The sequence below is a fragment of the Gossypium hirsutum genome, chromosome A05, assembly GCF_007990345.1.
Source record: "Gossypium hirsutum isolate 1008001.06 chromosome A05, Gossypium_hirsutum_v2.1, whole genome shotgun sequence".
NCBI lineage: Eukaryota > Viridiplantae > Streptophyta > Magnoliopsida > Malvales > Malvaceae > Gossypium > Gossypium hirsutum.
Genome location: NC_053428.1, coordinates 30,959,254 through 30,977,644, shown reverse-complemented (window position 1 = coordinate 30,977,644; position 18,391 = coordinate 30,959,254). Strand labels below are relative to the sequence as shown.

The window sequence follows — 18,391 nt, the reverse complement described above, 5'->3', positions numbered from 1 at the left end:
GTTTGAGTGGCGTGGAAGGTAGATATCCCCTTTTTATTTTTAAGCGGACTGGAGCTTCAGTAGGTAACCTTTAAGATTAAATGTGACGGTAAATTGTTGAAAGCAAATGCGCGTCCCAGTGGCCAGCAGCATGCTGGGCAACCTGGAGGTCCTAGGTGCGAGCAGCATTGCGCGTAGGAAGGTGCTTCTTTTTGCTGTACGTGCGTGGGAAGGGCCGTACAGAATTGAAATAACAGGAGGAGTCGGTTGAGCGGTGGACTGCTGCTCAGCAGTGGAGAGTTTGAATTAAATTCAAACTTTGAATTTGGCCATAAATTAAGGAGATAAGGAAGGAATTAAAATTGGAAAAGGATTTTATTTTATTCTAATCTTATCTTATTTTGTTTGCTCATATTCTTTTCTATTTTTCCCAAAAGCTGAACAATTCTCTCCTTTTCTATTTTCTTTCCTCGAAGCCAAATTTTTTTTAAAACAACTTTTTCTTCTCAAATAGTGGTTGCCGATTACTCCTTTGGTTGAAACTATATCTCCTTTCCTTTTAATCTTTCAAAAGACCGAACCTCTAATCCTACATCTCTTCCTCTACTGATGGTCTCTTCGATGGTGAACTTATTGTCACCTATTTTTTTCTTTTAGATATCAATAGCCATTTTCTAGGATAGATCCAAAAGCCGAAAATCTTCATATTTTAGTGATTCGGGAATTAATATTTAGATCTATTTTCTACGCACGTTTAAGTTGAATTCACAACGGAACTGGGGTAGAAAGGTATTTGGAATGTTCTTCAACGAGTAGATCTCTTCGTAAGTATTCGAACCTTCTTTCCATTTGTATATTGTGGTTTAATAAAAGCTGAAAACCCCTATATACATAAGGTGGCTGTCGACTAAGACTGAAAGGGTTTTTGGTGTTATTTGGTTTGTTGGTGCTAATGAGGATTAAAGGCTGCCGATCGAGGAGTGTGTGAAAAGGTTGGATCATCGGAGTGACTAAATCTAGATCTAGTCATCAATTTCGGCAAAGGTATGAATTCTAGGGCCATTGTGGATGGTGGCCGAATATGTAAGTAATGATAATAGGTAGTTTTCGATTTGGTTTAACTATTAGCATGATCTAATCTATAAGCGGTTGATTATAGGAGAAATCACGTAGGAGATCTCGTCAAGGAATATCGCAAATCAGGTGTGTAAACGACACCTACTCATAGACTAAATCGGCAAAAGCCGAAAAGCCAAAATGCCGGAAAGCCAGCATTTTGTGAACTTACGAGCGTGCGAGCGCTCGTGAGATGGTTGTTTGTTAGTTTGGTAATCGCAAGAAGTATGCTTGCAGAGTGCGCAATTTCGTGCACTTCGGTATATTTGGGCTTAATAGGCCGAAAATGAGTTAGTGGGCCAACAGGCCCAATTCGGTAAAAACACTCGGTAAGTGCTTCTGTTAATGTGTTAATGGTTAGAATATGTATGTAAACTCTAGAATAGTAAATTTTATTAAACTACCCCTAAGTATGAAAATTACCATTTTACCCCTAGGTGCAAAATGATCGTTATACCCCTAGGGTTAATTTTGACTGAAATGCATGATATTCTGATTCCGTTTGTTGTATGCCATGACATGTATATCTGTTGTATGGGATCTGGGTTATGTTATGGAGGAAGAACCCGTTCTGGTAGTTGTGCCACATATTTTGATATAAGCAGCTTTGCTGCGGATTATAGTTAGTGCCGCAACCGGTGCTAACACTGTAAGTGTAGGGATGACGTGGGTGATTTATTCCCCACAGGAAGTGTAGGGATGGACGGAGGCAAGTGCAGGGTTGGATGGGGTTATCATGCATTAATCATATGAGACTATTTTGTTATGGGCCAACTGTATTGAAGCGGGCCCAACTATGTTAATATGGGCAAGACCCAATATATCTCGACTTGTAATAAGGCTACGGCCCAGATTGATACTGATATGGGCTAGGCCCAATATACTCTGATACTGTAAGGGGCTATGGCCTAGATTAATATTGATATGGGCTAAGGCCCAGTTAACACTGATTTCTGAATAGGGCTTAGGCCCAGTAAAGCTTGAACCGATTTGGGCTCTGGTTGGGATACTTTACACACTGAGTTTTCCAAACTCACCCCCTTTCTCTTCCATCCTTGCAGGTGAGCCCTAGTTGGTGGACTTGGAGATGGGCGAGATTTAGAGTGGCCACGAAGATTAAGTTTCTGTTTTCTTTAAAATAAGTTTCGCATTTATTATTTTGATTATTTTTATTCTGGTTTAAGTTGTAATAAGGTCGCTCTTTTTATTATTTTTAATATTTTGGGTTATTAAATTGGTTAGCCCTAGGGCGTGTTTTATAAAAGTTACTTATTTTCAAAATATCACGATTACCGAGCAAAGCTTCCGTAACGTAAATGTTTTCAAAGGAAATAAATATTTTAAATGGACTTAAAATTAATTTGTTGTTCGTGGACAAGTAATATGCTTTAAGTGTGGCAATGGATGTGTGCATGTCTAGGATTGGATCCATGAAGAGCTTGGTACTTAAGCAGTCCAATAGACTCACCTCCTCTTTTCTGGCTTTCTACCTGGTGCACAGCTTCCATTCTTTTCTGGCTTTCTACCTGGTGCACAGCTTCCATTCACTTTAATCTATAACGAAAATATTCTTTTCAAAGATTTTTAATTAAAACATGAGTTTTACAATAACGCTCCAATGAGTTTTACTTCAAGAAGGGTTTTCAATGAAAACATGGTTTTCGAAAAACACTTCAATGTGACCCGCCGAATTCGGCCGTAACGTCTGGGCCGGGTTTGGGGTGTTACACAACATTTCTATCAATTGGCCAAGTACAAGTAAACACATATAGATACACAAACCTTTCTCAATGAATACATATTCAAATTCACATGTAATTTCATCAACACTTCTCTTTCCAATTATCGTATAAATCTCGTACGTACTTGAGTCGTTAAACTCATTAACACATTCTATCACAACTTGTCTTTTCCCGTTGAACAGTTCAGAATCGTTAAGGATACTCAGAAATCACATAAGCTTGTACAATGCCATATCCCAGATATGGTCTTACATGTTATCACATATCGATGCCACTGTCCTAGGCAGGGTCGTACACGTAATCGATTAACGATATCAATGTCCCAAACATGGTCTTACATGTAATCTCAATACAATTCCAATTTCCCAGACATGGTTTTACATGTAATCTCATCTCGGTAACCTAATGTCATGACATTCATATCCTATACTATTCCTAAAGTTCGTATGGGATTTTTGGATGTCGTAACTCTGTCGATTCTTGCTCGTAATTACTCGTTCAACATTCATAACAATTCAATGGCAAATAAACACATATAATTCAATTTAAAGATATTTATTTGCATATGAACTTACCTCGTAGTCGGAATAGAGGGACCAGATTGACTATTCGATAACTTTCAATTTCCCTCGATCTAAATCCAATTTCTTTCGTTCTTGATCTATATACATTCAAAATTAACTCTTTTATTCCTCAATTCATTCAATTTTATTCCAAAACACACAATTTGGGACATTTTACACATTAACCCTTATAATTTCATATTTTTTCAATTTAGTCCCTATTTCATAAAAACACAATTTACAACAATTTCAACTAAATCCAAGCTAGAAGAATATCTATAGGCTCCATAAAATCCCATATTTATCAATACTTTACACATTTAACCACACATCTTACACTTTTCACTAATTAGTCACTTTTATGCAATTTCACTAAAAATCACTTTACAAAACATGATAATCTATCAACAAATACTCATTTTCCATCATCAAACATTCAAGAACACATGAATTCATCAATAGAAACTTTCAAAATCATCAACACTTTAAAAAATTGAGACATGGGCTAGGTAAAACACAAAGTAATGATCACAAAAATGTAGAAATCATAAAAAATCGAGCTCAAAACATACCTCAATTAAGCCAATTACTTGCCGAACCCTAAAATGAATTTTATGTTTTCTTCTTCCACTATATTCGGCCAAAGATGGATGAAATGAAGCTTAATTTTTAACTTTATTTTATTTAATTTAACTTATTTACAAAATGACATATTTACCCTTAATGAATAAATATTAAAATTCCACTAACTATAGGCATATTTGTCCATACATTATTCAAATGGTTTAATAACATCATAAGGGCTTCAAACTTATTAAACGATAGCACTTTGGCACTTTTAACTTATAGCATGCTACTATTGCATTTTACGCGATTAAGTCATTTTTCTCAAATTGAGCTATTAAACGATAAAATTAGCTCAAGAAATTTTTACACATATATAATCACATTCTGTAAACACCAAAAATAATATTAAAATAATTTTACGACCTCAGATTTATGGTTCCGAAATCATTGTTCTGATTTAGCTAAAACCGGACTGCTACAGTAAATTTTGAGATATGAGCATTTCGAATATTAAGGTTAAAAGGGACCTAAATATAAAAAATATATACAAATATGTCGGTTGTTGGATATGTCTTAATTGAGTGAAGTACTAACTTTATTCCCATAACCAAATCTGTTGTATGTAGCTAATGATAATGTCAGAATGTCAAGGTCAAGGCGAAAATGGGTGACGGATAACGAAATCGATTTGTGCTAGCATAATTTGTCTTTATTGTATAAGATAATTAAATATTTGGCTTGATAATATATTGATGTTAATTTTTGTTTTGATTATGGTTTCTACTTGTTAAGTAAGCTTTTAAATGGTGATTGTTGGATTATATGTTAGATACACGAGTAATCTTTGTTGGTATGAGAACCTAGACTATTAGTTCTTAATTAGACGAGTGAGTTGAGATAAAATAGTATAAATTGAACTAAAAATATATATGATATCTTGAAAGAAAAGATATTGAACGAAATAAAATGAAGGGATATTAATGGTTAATCTCATGAAAGGAAGGTTGAGTTTTAGTAATTGTAATGATTTAGTGTAATAATAGTATAATGAAAAGAATAATTGGTATGATGTTAATGATTTGTTTTATGAGTGGAAAGTTGTAATTGATACCTAATGTTTTGTTGAAATCTTGTATGTATGAATGTGTATTACATGTTTTTGATTTAGTGATAGATCATTAGAGTTATAGAAAAACATGCTTAATATGTAAATGATATGTGAAAGCATGATAACAAAATGAAAGAAATATAAAAATGCTATGTATTTAAATAAAAGATATGAGAATTTGTGGATTTTATAAATATGAATGTCCTATTAAATAGTCTCGAATCGAGTTACGAGTATAGTCAGCATGTCATAGGATTTGTTATACAAAGTTTCTTGGTTTATATCGATGAGCGCTAGGTGCGTATTAATTTGAACGTACGGATGAGTGTTAGGTACGTATTACTTCAATTTATATTGATGAGTGTTAGGTGCATATTATTTCGGACGTACCAATGAGCACTATGGACATTTTATATTGGTGTGTTGGTGATCTGTGTATCCATCTTAAGTTTGTTTCTAGTTCATAGGGGCTAAAACATTACTGCAATATGATTAAAATAAAAAGTAAATTAGAAATGAAATATAAAAATGTCACATGTTTGATTATGAAATTGTTACATATCAATGTTATGAAATGAATTAATATGATTAATACCTGAAAATAAAATGTAAAGCCTTGTAGTGTATCGATATGATTGAAATGGGATTGTGATTTACAAAAGCTAGTGAAAGACCATGTGACTTATGTATTAATAACCTTGGGGGCCGATGATGCTATTCGAACTAGTATGCATGTTCATAGGTATTAAATCACTCAATTAACCAGGTTAAGGTATAATACATTAAATGTTATGTTATGTTATAGAATGTCATAAATATTTTGAATTATTCCCTAACTGAATTGAGATAACCTGAGTTGCTCTGGCAACATAATGTGTTATAACACATTTGGATCCGACGACCAGGTCAAGTGTAAGGTGTCGTAGTCTTGGAACTCAAGGTCATTAAGCCACATTTGTAGGAAGCGGAATGAAATTTTACATATTGGCCATTGCAAATTAGAAAGTGTAAGGAAAATCAAACAATGGTCCAATCTAGTTTTGGTAAGCGGCTCACTTGGGCTTTAGGGTTGGTGGTATTCCATTGAGGAGTAGCGAAAGTATAATTGATCCTTTCTTGAATTAGGTGTTGTTAGTCCTTAAAATTTGTTTAAGTGAAATATAGACTCCTGAAATTAAGATAGAAGAGGTTGCAACAATTTATGCAATTATGAAACTTTCCATTTCAGGACAAGAAAGTTGGAAGGGCCCTTTCTTATTTGATATAGAAACAATTTTATTAAAATTCCCAATAACGAGCTGAGGCATATTGTGTAAATTATCTATAGTCTTTAGATTGTGCCAAACTAGCCTACATTCACATAGTTTAGGACTTGCATGAATAACTTATAAAAGCCATTGAGTATTGGTAGCATGTACCTTAATTGTTGCATGGATCTCTTCTTCTTTGTGGCGAAGATGATTGATAATGACAACAACTAAAAGCCAAAGGAACCAAATGTCCCCTTTCATCTCAATTATATTCATATCACACCGAGCATCAAATGGTAGTTGCTCAACAATAGTCAAGACATCTTTGGCTTTAACTTTGGTATCTTTGATAGCCATAATTTATGGGTTTTGTTGGTGAACAATGTCTTAAATCGTACGAACAAAGTCACAATGTCAAGCTCCTCAACAATTTCAAACTAATATCATCATAGGCTTGATGTAATGTGCTGAGCTTGAGACTCTATCAAACCGGTTTGGATCTTTGTTAAATTCTAGCTCCTCTAAGGGTGTTTGCTCCATCTTAAACATCAAGTCCATTTTCCCTTGAATTATTAGAATGTTAAGGCAAATTTGTAAATTTTTTACTACAAAGCCTACCTCGATCATTTGAGCTAACGACATTATATTCATCTCATGCATCTTTAGCTTGCCTAATCTTATGAAGGTTATGGGTATCCCTTCGTCTAAAGAAGCTTGTCTTCTAGGTTGTGGAAGCTATTGTGTAAAGCTTTTGATCAAAAGAAGTTGAGCCCTTAAAATAACAACAATGAATGTGGAAAAATCAGTGTTGGCTTTGGAAACTACAAGGTTGTTAGGGAATTGGTCACTTTCTTGGAGGTCAAGCTCTTCATTCTTTAGAAGGTATAAGCCGGAACCTATTGAAAGGGTAGAAGGTCTCATTTTGAGGAGGGTGCTACTGAAGTATGCTCAAAGATTAATCATGAGATGATTACAATTACATACGTATTTATCATATTTTTATTAATAAAAGCATTTCCAATGTTATATTCCACCTTGATTTCCATGTTTTAAATAAATTAATTAATAATATAGTCTCTAGAATAATAATATTATCCTTAACTAGTCATTAGTTGAGTATTATTGTGGGAAAAAACTTTTAAAATGTGCCACGAAAAAGTATAGTTTATTAGTGTTTGGCATTGTCATCAAAGTTTGTAGTGAAAAGTTAAAAGGTCCCTTTTAAACATGACGCAGGGAAGTAAAAATATTAGTTAATATAATGTAACATAAAATTTAAATGCCTTTTAAGTAATTAATAAATTTTTTTATAAAATTAATGATATATAAAATATTACAAAAAATTATATATTGTGATAAATTATATTTAAATAATTTAAAATAATAAAACATAAAATATAAACTAATTTAAAACTTAAAATATCTTTTAAATAATTAATATAAATAAAAATATTCCAATAATTAATAAAAATTAAAAAACACATATTGAAAACCAATTAACTATAAAAATAAAATATTGTTGAGTGAATAAGTGCTTTAAACATTTCAAAAGCAATTAAACAAAATTGAGAGACAAATTCCGTCTAACAATAGGGTTGTCAAAGCCTAAAGCTGGATTTGTCATTACTGCATAATTGACTACTTTTTCTATTTATTTTCTACTATTTTGAACTAATTCTTCAACCACCATCCTTATTATTAGTATTCTTCATTGTCTTTAATAGTATAATTCTTATGGACAGATCATATTTAACAAGTAAGATGAAAAGGAACCTACTCTGTATTAATACAAAAATATTTTTGTTGGGTTGTAATTAGGAGTTAATGGAAAATAGAACCACTTTTGATGAATATTTTGCTAAATAATCCCTAAATTTTATAGGGTTTCTAAAATGTGATACTTCAACTTTAAAAATAATATATTTGGAAAAAAGAGAAAAATCATGGAACTAATTAACTTGAAGGGTTTTTTTAAAAAGAAAAATAACTCCATCACCTTGGATTTTTGTTTAGCTTTATTTTTGTGTTAAATAAATTTCTTTAACAATGATAATTTAACATTATTATTAAACCTTGAAAACACAACATCAATACTTAATTAAATAAAATAGAGAAAATAAAAAATAAAAAAATTTATCAATAAATGTATTGAGGATAATTTTTAAAATTATTCCACATAATAATGTTTAGTGTTATTGGAATTAGATCAAATTGGTCAATCAAATCGATTAGATTGAAAATTAATTGATATACTAATTTAGATAAAGAGATTGAACTAATTTCTAATCAACTGTTTAAAATCGGTAAAAAGATTAGATCGTGACAAAAAAACTAGCATTTGAATTTGCTTATAAATGCTATTTTTTATAATTTTATATTTATTTATTGTTGGATCTATGATTGAACAAAAATTTATCTTACTGATTTGACCACTAATTCAATTTTTAGAACATCAGTCATATTTGTACTACTTTTCCTATTCTTTTCATAGGGCACTCAACTTTTTAAAACTAAATCTTTGCTTCGTTGGCGGCGGCGCCAGCCTTTGAGCTGGTTGTAGTTTCATTGACATCTTTTTCGTAGCTTTATTTTGTTTTTAATTTAATCCACAACATCATGATTTTGTTCACAATTTTGTAGTACTTTCGTTGAAAGTAGATGTAGCTTTATTTTTACTTTTATTATTTAATCTTGTTTTGTGGTAAGTTTTTAGGCTTTTGGCAGTTTTTTATTGGTCGATCGATGTTCATCGTCAAGTTGATTTGATGATGGCAATGCTAAGATGCAAATTTTAGAAATTTGATCAAGTTGATGCATCTCTAATTTATTTTCGAATTATTCTAATATTACTGTTACTATAGACATAAAATTTATGCATTAATTTATAGTACTATTATGAATCATGTATATTCTTCATGATTCTATAATAATTTTTTCTTTTTAAATGAAAAAAAACAATATATCTAGTGGTAGTGATATTATTAATCTTCTCAAAATAATTAGAGAAACAACACATATGAGGTAAAGACTTTAGTAGCGTATATCAGGTAAATAAATAGTTAAAAAATGTGGAAAAAAATACCACCAATATATTAAGTATCTTAAAGTCACTTAAGTCACTCATTAATTAAACACGAATATCTATACTTATATAATAAGATTAATTAATCTTAAACATATTTTTAGACACTAAATAATCTTTTTGGCTAAATTTGTCTTAAATTAATCTAGGCAAAAAGCCAAGTATCATTGCCAGATAATAAAATAAAATAAAATAATTATTACAATTTTTTCCTCCTTTTAAGTACTAATAACTGCCGCGCACTCTCTCATTTTCATTTCTCAAAGCGTTGGATCACACAACAGAACCAGCTCTGTCCTTTCTTTTTTATCCCCTAAAATTTTGAAAAAAAAATCAGTTAAGGCTTTAAATATCTCAAAGTATAAACAAATGATTATTAATTTTTGAGTTTCAGGTGATCTGAAAGAAATTATTCTGAAGATGAGAGGCCCCTCTCTGAGTCCCAAAGAGCCCCGCCACCGCGTTGCTGCTTCCGCCGCGTCGGTTCCTCTCTTCTCTCATTTCTTCATCAATTTTTTAAAATTACTGTTGCCGTCTAAAAAACTTGAATTATTTAAGTAAATCTTTGCTTCGATTTGCTTGTTGACCGAGCTTTTTTAGTACTGCTGTTTGTTTGACTAGAAAAAGAAAATGCAGAAAGATCTGTTGAATTTGGCCGCCGTTTGTAGTTATTAATTTTCCTTTGACTTGCATCTTTGCTTTTAATTACTGTTGTCATTTTAAAAACTTGAAATCTTATAGTAAATCATTGCTTTGATTTGCTTGTTTACTGAGCTTTTAAGCACCGCTGTTTGTTTGACCAGAAGAAAAAAAATGCAGTAAGATCTGTTTGAATTTGGCTGTGATTTGTATTCTTTTAGAAATTTTTCTTTAATTTGTAGCAGAAATATTGTAGTTTTTTTTGTTGTTGTTGAGAAAAGCAGAAATATTGTAGTTGTAGATTGTATTAGTTTCCTTTGTATATTAATTATTTGAAGAAGTTTCCTAATACGGTAGGTATTTATGTGCATCATTTTAGCATTTTAGCTGTTGAAAATAAGATCAAATAAGAAGGAGATTGAGCTAGGGTTAGGCAGCACCTCTCTAACTTTAACTACTTAAGCTTTCAACTGTTTACATTAATTCTTTGTTTTCAATCATATTTTTGCTGCCATTGCTGTTGTTTATGTGAATTAGTTATTATTATTATTTTTTGGTACAACAATGATTTCAACCTAGGCTATTCCCATGGAAGGTGAACATCTGGCCACTTAGCCACAACTTGGGGTTCGTTATTATTATTATTATTTTCTGCTACTTGGAATATTTTGTGACATTGTTGAAGCCAGAGACAGCATCATGATAAGTAACTTGTATCATGTAAATACTAGTTTTTCTAAGTTATGAAAACTTTTGGAGTTTGCTCGTTTATCTATATAGTTACTTTGCTTTTGCAAATTGGGTTTTGGATGCTTCCACTTATCTCCATACTGACATTAGATTTGCCTTACATTATTACACATAAGCTATTTTTCTGGACACTGATGAGTGCCAAATGTGGATATGCATTCAATGCGAGCATGTTGAATTTCTTAAAGTTTTCCCCATATATTTAGAGGATCATACCTTATACTCATGTTTGAATGTGTCAGATATAGATGTTAGAAATTAGCACTTTAAAGAATATGAAGAGTTTGAATAACATAGCACACAAGACTTGTGGCTTTTTGGTTTTCTAAAACTTTGTCTCTTTTATATGCTTTATTGGCACGGACTGATGCAATTCATAACTGCTTTCTCACAGTGAAGAAACAAGCAGAAGAGGGTTCCAAAGGAACAAGGTTTTCAGAGATGTTGAGAAGGCTCTCCATGTTCCTATTCGGTACAGGAACTGGAATTGCAAGATTTCTACTTTGAAAGTTCTTCTGGTTATAATTTTGGTGGGATCTCTCATCACTCTCCTTCGCTCTCCTGCAGTTTACATTTCAGATCGTCCATCCAATCTTGTATCTCGGTATATTCTACCTTCAAAGTATCTTTCTGTTAATTGTTATATCTAGTCTATAGTTTGCTCTCCTGGACTTTAATTATTTTCTGCTTGAAAATAAACCATGTGTATGTATATAAGAGCATGCATGTGAGTACATCTGTGTGACTGTAACTAACTAGCTATCCAACTAGCATGGGTAACGACCTCAATATCTCAGTAGCTTTTAAAAGATTCATGACCTTGAATTACTGGTACTGGAAATCTGGGAGCAGCAAGTTTGATAGCATATATGTTCGACATTACTCTCGTTTTTGTTCTATTTTTTCAGTTATATGAAGTAGAATTTGTTACATGCAGCAGGCCTGGTTTTGTAGACAGATGGATAAGAGACAGTGGTGCCGCAGATCCACGTTATTTATCAATGTTGGATGTAAATTGGGATCAAATCTTGAATGTCATTGAGAAACTGACTGACAGGGACGGATATCAGGGAATTGGCTTATTGAACTTCAATAATACTGAAACTAATCAATGGAAGCAGCTGTTACCAGATGCTGAGCATGTTGTTTTGCAATTGGACTATGTGGCAGACAATGTTACTTGGGAATCCCTGTTCCCTGAATGGATTGACGAAGAAGAAGTATTTGAGGTTCCTAATTGTCCTTCACTACCTAGTCTTCAGTTTCCTGGAAAACCACGGATTGATCTTATTGCTGTTAAGCTTCCTTGCAACAAGGCAGGGAAGTGGTCAAGAGATGTCACACGTCTACACTTTCAGCTAGCAGCAGCAAGGCTTGCTGCATCTGCTAAAGGGCTTCACCCAGTGCATGTGCTTTTTGTCACTGACTGCTTCCCGCTTCCAAATCTTTTTGCATGCAAGGACCTTGTTGCACGTGAAGGAAGTGCTTGGCTGTATACACCCAACCTACATAGGTTAAGAGAAAAGATTCGACTGCCAGTCGGTTCATGTGAACTTTCAGTTCCTCTCCAGGCTAAAGGTTAGTTTCAATCTAGTATCTTCAAGATATTTGTTCCTAGAAACTCTTCTACTCATTACAATAATTGAAGCTGACTGGTTGAAATATTTATATGAACCTTTTACGCATTTAGAGTCTTTTTACTAAGATTGCTGTTTTCTTGTTCCTGTTTAATCTTTTCTAATTTTACTCTTTTAAGTTTTTCTTGATAATTTGGAACATTTCCTTATTAATGTTGGGTTGAAGTCCAACCATCTTAATGGGCTACGAGGGCTTAAACTGACTGATTTTTTTACTCCAAAAGGTAAATATAAGTCCAAAAGGTAAATATAAACTAACTAAATAAATTTGAACAGGGTCTTTCTATTCAGAGAGAGCACACCGTGAAGCATATGCAACAATCCTACACTCAGCTCATGTATATGTTTGTGGGGCCATTACTGCTGCTCAAAGTATCCGCATGTCAGGTTCAACCAGGGACCTTGTGATACTTGTTGATGACTCAATCAGTGACTATCATAGAGGTGGCTTGGAAGCTGCTGGGTGGAAAATTTATACAATCCAAAGAATCAGGAATCCAAAAGCTGAACCAGAAGCTTATAACGAATGGAATTACAGCAAGTTCCGTCTTTGGCAGTTGACAGATTATGACAAGATTATTTTCATCGATGCTGACCTTCTTATACTTAGGAATATTGATTTCTTATTCGAGATGCCAGAAATTTCTGCTATAGGAAACAATGCGACGCTATTCAACTCGGGTGTGATGGTTGTTGAGCCATCGAATTGTACATTCCAGCTACTAATGGATCACATCAATGAGATTGAATCATACAATGGTGGTGATCAGGGTTATCTGAACGAAATATTTACTTGGTGGCATCGGATTCCAAAACACATGAACTTCTTGAAGCACTTCTGGGAAGGTGATGAGGTGGAGAAGAAACAGATGAAGACTCGCCTCTTTGGAGCCGATCCACCAATTCTTTATGTCATCCATTATCTGGGAAACAAGCCATGGCTATGCTTCCGGGACTACGATTGCAACTGGAATGTGGACATTTTGCAGGAGTTTGCTAGTGATGTTGCTCACAAAACATGGTGGAAGGTACACGATGCGATGCCAGAAAATTTACAGAAGTACTGTCTACTTAGGTCGAAACAGAAGGCACAGTTAGAGTGGGATCGGAGGCAAGCTGAGAAAGGTAATTACACAGATGGCCATTGGAAAATTAAGATAAAAGACAAGCGTTTAAAGACATGTTTTGAAGAATTCTGCTTCTGGGAAAGTATGCTGTGGCATTGGGGTGAAAAGAATTGGACGGATAATTCAACTGCTAGCCCATCACCACCTGCTATAAAGAAGGTATCTCTCTCTTCATTCTGATTTTATTTTTCCTTTCATTTTCTCCTACATATTTTCTGTGCAGATCTTATAATCAACGGTGTTTTTTAAAGAAAAAATTATAGATTGAGTTCCACCCAATGGTTATCTGGATATATATACACACCTTAGTTTTGAACCTCTTTGAGCATTCGTTATTCAATTTCTTTTGAAAACGTTTAGCTATTTCATTAGTTTTCTATGGAATTTTTGTTGGAGATTTTCTCCATCCTTATTACATTATTGCAAAAGCAATTGATGCCTGCCTTTTTACAATAGTCTTTGATGGCAAAACAACAATTTCTAATTAAAAAATATACAAGGACTAAATTGAAGATATATAGAATATCATGTAGGGTCGAATTTGAATAAAAATTATAAATCAAGGGATTTAAGGTGTAAATAGGTCATTAAGGCTTTATTACACAGCCATTAGAAACTGTGTAGAGACTTTATCCAAAAAAACAGTCAACGGTTTAAATTTGTAGGTGTTTGAAATTGTAAGTTTAAGTACTTTAATCATTGTTACATATAAGTTTTAACCATCGTTACATATTCACACTGTTGAATATGTTAGTGTTTGAAAAAAAATTTAATCATCTTTGTTTATAAGTTTTATCCATCATTATATACACGTAAAGACTATATTAAAAAAAAGATTAAGAATTCATTTAGATACAAATTGAAATTTAAAATTTATATAAATAGGATGAAAATATAAAAGATAATTTAAATAAAATAATAAAATTCAAGAGCCTATTTAATATTTTAATTCATAATAAAAAATGCTGTCAACAACTTTGTTTTTATGCTTAAGCCCACAGAATCGTTAATTTAATATTTTTTCCACTCTTTAAAACAACTGCACCCATTGTTTTCCATTTCAACAGCTTCACTTTTTTACCCTTTATTCACCATTATCAATTTTCTTTGTTCTTTTTATTTTTTAAATTAAGAAAAAGAGATACTTTTTTAAAATTTATTTACTGTTTATCTTTCTCAATACTCATTTAACTAGTTTATTTTATTTTTCACACTAAAGTAATTCAGAAAACATAAAAAGTCATCGTAACTCTTTATTTGAAAATTATAACTTCGATTTTATAAGACTTTAAAAAGAAAATTAATTTCGGGATGAAATAGGTCGGAGTTTAAAAAGGAAAAAAAGAATTATGATTTCAATTCAAGGTCTTAATTTGTCAATGAGACTGTAATTGAAATGAGGTGATTGGACTTTTAAAGATTTAATTTTTTTTATTTACATAAATATAACGTGTGAATTAAATTACATAATATATGTACTCCTTAAAAATGTGTAGAATTAACAGTGCAATCAATTAATGAAAATTAAAATAAAAAATTTGAGAAAATTTGAAATATTTATAAAAGCTCACTCTTCTCTTATATTTCTTAACGGGAAAAAATATTAAAGTTGTCCAATTTTATAAAAAAGTTAATTATTTATTTAATTTTTCATATCCCTTAAATTTATATTATTTGTAAGATCAATTTTTTTTTAATTTTACTTACGAACTATTTACGTGGCAATCTACACATATGTTATATTAGCAATTAATTAATTAAAATTTAAAAATACTAAAAATATATATTTATGATTTTAATAATTTTTAATTTTTAAATCATTCTTTTTTATTTTTTTTAAATTTAAAAATTATTTAATTATTGATGTGACATATATATATTATGTCAGTAAAAAAAATTAAATAAAATTTAAAATATTTATTTTATAAAATTAAAAGTTCAAATAAATCATTATTTAAAAAAACTGATTCACAATTTTTTTTATCAACCAAGTTCGTAAAATAAAATCTTAAATTATTACCCCCAACAAATAAAATCGTAAATGGCAACATTGTAATTACAGTAAACAGCTGGGTCGAATAGTCACTCTTTGCATATATAATTTACAGCATTGCTTTTGAAACTTCATCGGGAAATCCCTGAAACGCTAAACGCTATTGTCACCATGCAACTCACTTACTGCCTTCCTACCAAAAACCTCTCATGGACGCCACGTGTCCACCACCGTCGCCATTCTCCACCAACCTCCGCCGTCAGGTTCGCCCCGATATCAGCCGCCGTTACGGTATCTCCTCCGAAACATCAAAAGACTCACTCAATGCCACCCGAAAAGCAAGAAGTGTTCAAATCAATGGAAAACTGGGCCACCGAAAATGTATTACCTCTGCTCAAACCAGTCAAAGATTGCTGGCAACCGCAGACCTTTTTGCCGGATCCGGCATTACCATTGGAAGAGTTCAACGACCAAGTGAAGGAGCTGAGAGAACGCATGGCAGAGCTGCCGGATGATTATTTCGTGGTGTTGGTCGGAGATATGATAACGGAGGAGGCATTACCGACGTATCAGACGATGATCAATACGTTGGATGGGGTGAAGGATGAGACAGGGGCTAGCTCTAGTCCGTGGGCTGTTTGGACACGGGCTTGGACGGCGGAGGAGAACCGGCACGGCGATTTGTTGAGGAATTATCTGTATTTGTCAGGGAGAGTTAATATGTTCATGATTGAGCGGACTCTGCAATATCTGATCGGCGCTGGAATGGTAACATTTTCATCACTGTTTCATTAATTTACAATTTTTTTTGTTTATTTTAAATTTTAATCCTCAATTTAATGATAAGTAACCGATGGAGCTGGAATGGTAAGGGTTCTTTTTACCGCCTTTATTATTTCTATAAATTACTTGTTAGAATTTTATAATTTTTATGTTTATGAATTAAAATTAATTCAAAAAATATTTTAAAATATCTTATGAATCTATCTATCTAGTATATTAATATAATTATTTTATTGAATTGGGGTTGAAAATTTCTTTTTAAAGAGTAGCAAGTACTATTATAGAGGTGTTTTTGTTTTTAATTTTTTTAATTTTAATGAATAAATAATTACTTTTACATTTTTAAATTGAAGATTTAAAAAAAATAAAAATAACTACTTAATTTTTTCATGTATTTATTTTATTTTATTTTATTTTAAGCACCTATTAGTATATATACTTGATATACTCCAAAAATGGAGTGTGTTTGACAGGACCCTGGAACCGAAAACAACCCATACTTGGGCTTCGTCTACACCTCATTCCAAGAGCGAGCTACCTTTGTATCCCACGGCAACACCGCTCGTTTAGCCAAGGAAGGTGGCGACCCAGTCTTGGCACGCATATGCGGCACCATTGCGGCGGACGAGAAACGCCACGAAATGGCCTACTCAAAGATAGTCGGCAAACTACTCGAAATCGACCCAACTGGAGCAATGCTAGCAATCGGCGATATGATGAAGAAAAAGATAACAATGCCAGCTCACTTGATGTTCGATGGCGAAGATCCACGGTTGTTTGAGCACTTCGCTGCCGTGGCACAGCGGATAGGAGTGTATACATCGGATGATTACGCTGATATAGTGGAGGCATTGAATGAAAGGTGGGGATTGGAGAAGTTGGAAGGGTTGAGGGATGAAGGAAGGCGAGCGCAGGAATTTGTGTGTAACTTAGCGCCTAGGATTAGGAAATTACAAGAACGAGCAGAGGAGAGGGCTAAGAAAATGGGGCCTCAAGCAGTGAAGTTTAGCTGGATTTTCAGTAGGGAGATTAAATTGTAAAATGAACCAAGCACTCAATTTCACTCTTTTTCTTTCTTTATTTCCTTTCTTTCTTGTCTGTTTAGAGTGCAATTAATAGGTAAAAATGTAGAGTATGCTTTTTTTGGCTTATATCTCACAAATGAATAATATATGAAATTTTAAAAAATATATATTCTTACACATAATATCTAAAAAACAATAAAACTCACCAAATAAAAAAAATTCAATGTAAAAAAAATCTAAAAGATTGAAACATTAAAAAGAAAAAAAGAAGAAGAGAAAGATTGAAACTTATGAATCAATAGAAATTTATTCAGGTATTGAAATCAACATCCCGCACGATGTTAAGGGTTAAATTCAGAAAAAAGAAAAAAATGAGAAATAAGCAGAGATTAGTAGAGAAAAGAAGGAGAAGAAGAAGCTAAGAATTCAGGAGTATACAAGGTAACTCAATAACGGATTCTTCTAACAGCAGCAGTAGAATTTAAGCAGTGTTCCAGCCAAAACTTCTAACAGCAGCAGTAGAATTTAAGCAGTGTTCCAGCCAAAACGACTCGTTTAACTAATGCTAAACGCAACGGATAACAACAATAAAAGAAGTAACATAATTAACCAAAATATGAAAAGAATAATAGGCGTTGAACCCTTCCATAACAAATACCCCGACCGAAAAAGGATCCTTGTCCTCAAGGATCAAACACAGGAAAACGGCGTTGAAGAACTTGCCAATTCTCCCAAGTAGAATCCTCAAGAAAAGTGTTTGCCCATTCGACCAGAACCTCCACTGCAGCATGGTTGCCTTGTTTGACGAGGTGTCTATCCAAAATTCGAACCGGTGTCTTGAGAAGAGCTCCATCAGACCCGACTGGTGGCAAGGTAGGAACACTCACTGCCGATGCAATATGTTTCTTCAATTGGGAAACATGAAAAGTAGGATGGATCCGAGCAGCAGGTGGTAATGCTAATTTGTAAGCGACCTGTCCAACCCGAGCTTCAACAGGAAACGGACCAAAATACTGAGGTGACAACTTCT

The 18,391-nt window shown here is 32.9% G+C and overlaps 2 protein-coding genes across 4 annotated transcripts; both read left to right on the top strand.

The window, feature by feature from the left end:
• The first annotated feature begins 9,659 nt into the window (after positions 1–9,659).
• On the top strand, positions 9,660–15,824 carry LOC107957523 (putative UDP-glucuronate:xylan alpha-glucuronosyltransferase 3). Of its 3 annotated transcripts, XM_041112197.1 has the most exons (5): positions 9,660–9,886; positions 11,191–11,400; positions 11,734–12,374; positions 12,710–13,719; positions 15,669–15,824. In XM_041112197.1, exons 1-5 carry the CDS (start codon positions 9,828–9,830, stop codon positions 15,678–15,680), a joined length of 1,932 nt encoding a protein of 643 aa, XP_040968131.1. In that variant the 5' UTR covers positions 9,660–9,827; the 3' UTR covers positions 15,681–15,824. The 3 variants fall into 3 exon arrangements, with proteins under 3 accessions (XP_040968131.1, XP_016748546.1, XP_016748545.1); XM_016893057.2 differs by lacking the exon at positions 15,669–15,824 and having other exon boundaries at positions 11,737–12,374; positions 12,710–13,923; XM_016893056.2 differs by lacking the exon at positions 15,669–15,824 and having other exon boundaries at positions 12,710–13,923.
• LOC107960621 (stearoyl-[acyl-carrier-protein] 9-desaturase 6, chloroplastic) lies at positions 15,725–17,416 on the top strand. Its single transcript, XM_016896937.2, has 2 exons — positions 15,725–16,321; positions 16,810–17,416. The coding sequence occupies exons 1-2, from the start codon at positions 15,725–15,727 to the stop codon at positions 17,374–17,376; spliced, it is 1,164 nt and encodes a 387-aa protein (XP_016752426.2). The 3' UTR covers positions 17,377–17,416.
• The last annotated feature ends 975 nt before the right edge of the window (positions 17,417–18,391 follow it).

Coding starts and splice junctions, on each gene's coding strand:
- LOC107960621 (XM_016896937.2), top strand. CDS start 15,725: ATGCAACTCACTTACTGCCTTCCTACCAAAAACCTCTCATGGACGCCA. Junction 16,322..16,809: donor ATCTGATCGGCGCTGGAATG/GTAACATTTTCA, acceptor TGTGTTTGACAG/GACCCTGGAACCGAAAACAA.
- LOC107957523 (XM_016893056.2), top strand. CDS start 9,828: ATGAGAGGCCCCTCTCTGAGTCCCAAAGAGCCCCGCCACCGCGTTGCT. Junction 9,887..11,190: donor CGCGTTGCTGCTTCCGCCGC/GTCGGTTCCTCT, acceptor GCTTTCTCACAG/TGAAGAAACAAGCAGAAGAG. Junction 12,375..12,709: donor AGTTCCTCTCCAGGCTAAAG/GTTAGTTTCAAT, acceptor AAATTTGAACAG/GGTCTTTCTATTCAGAGAGA.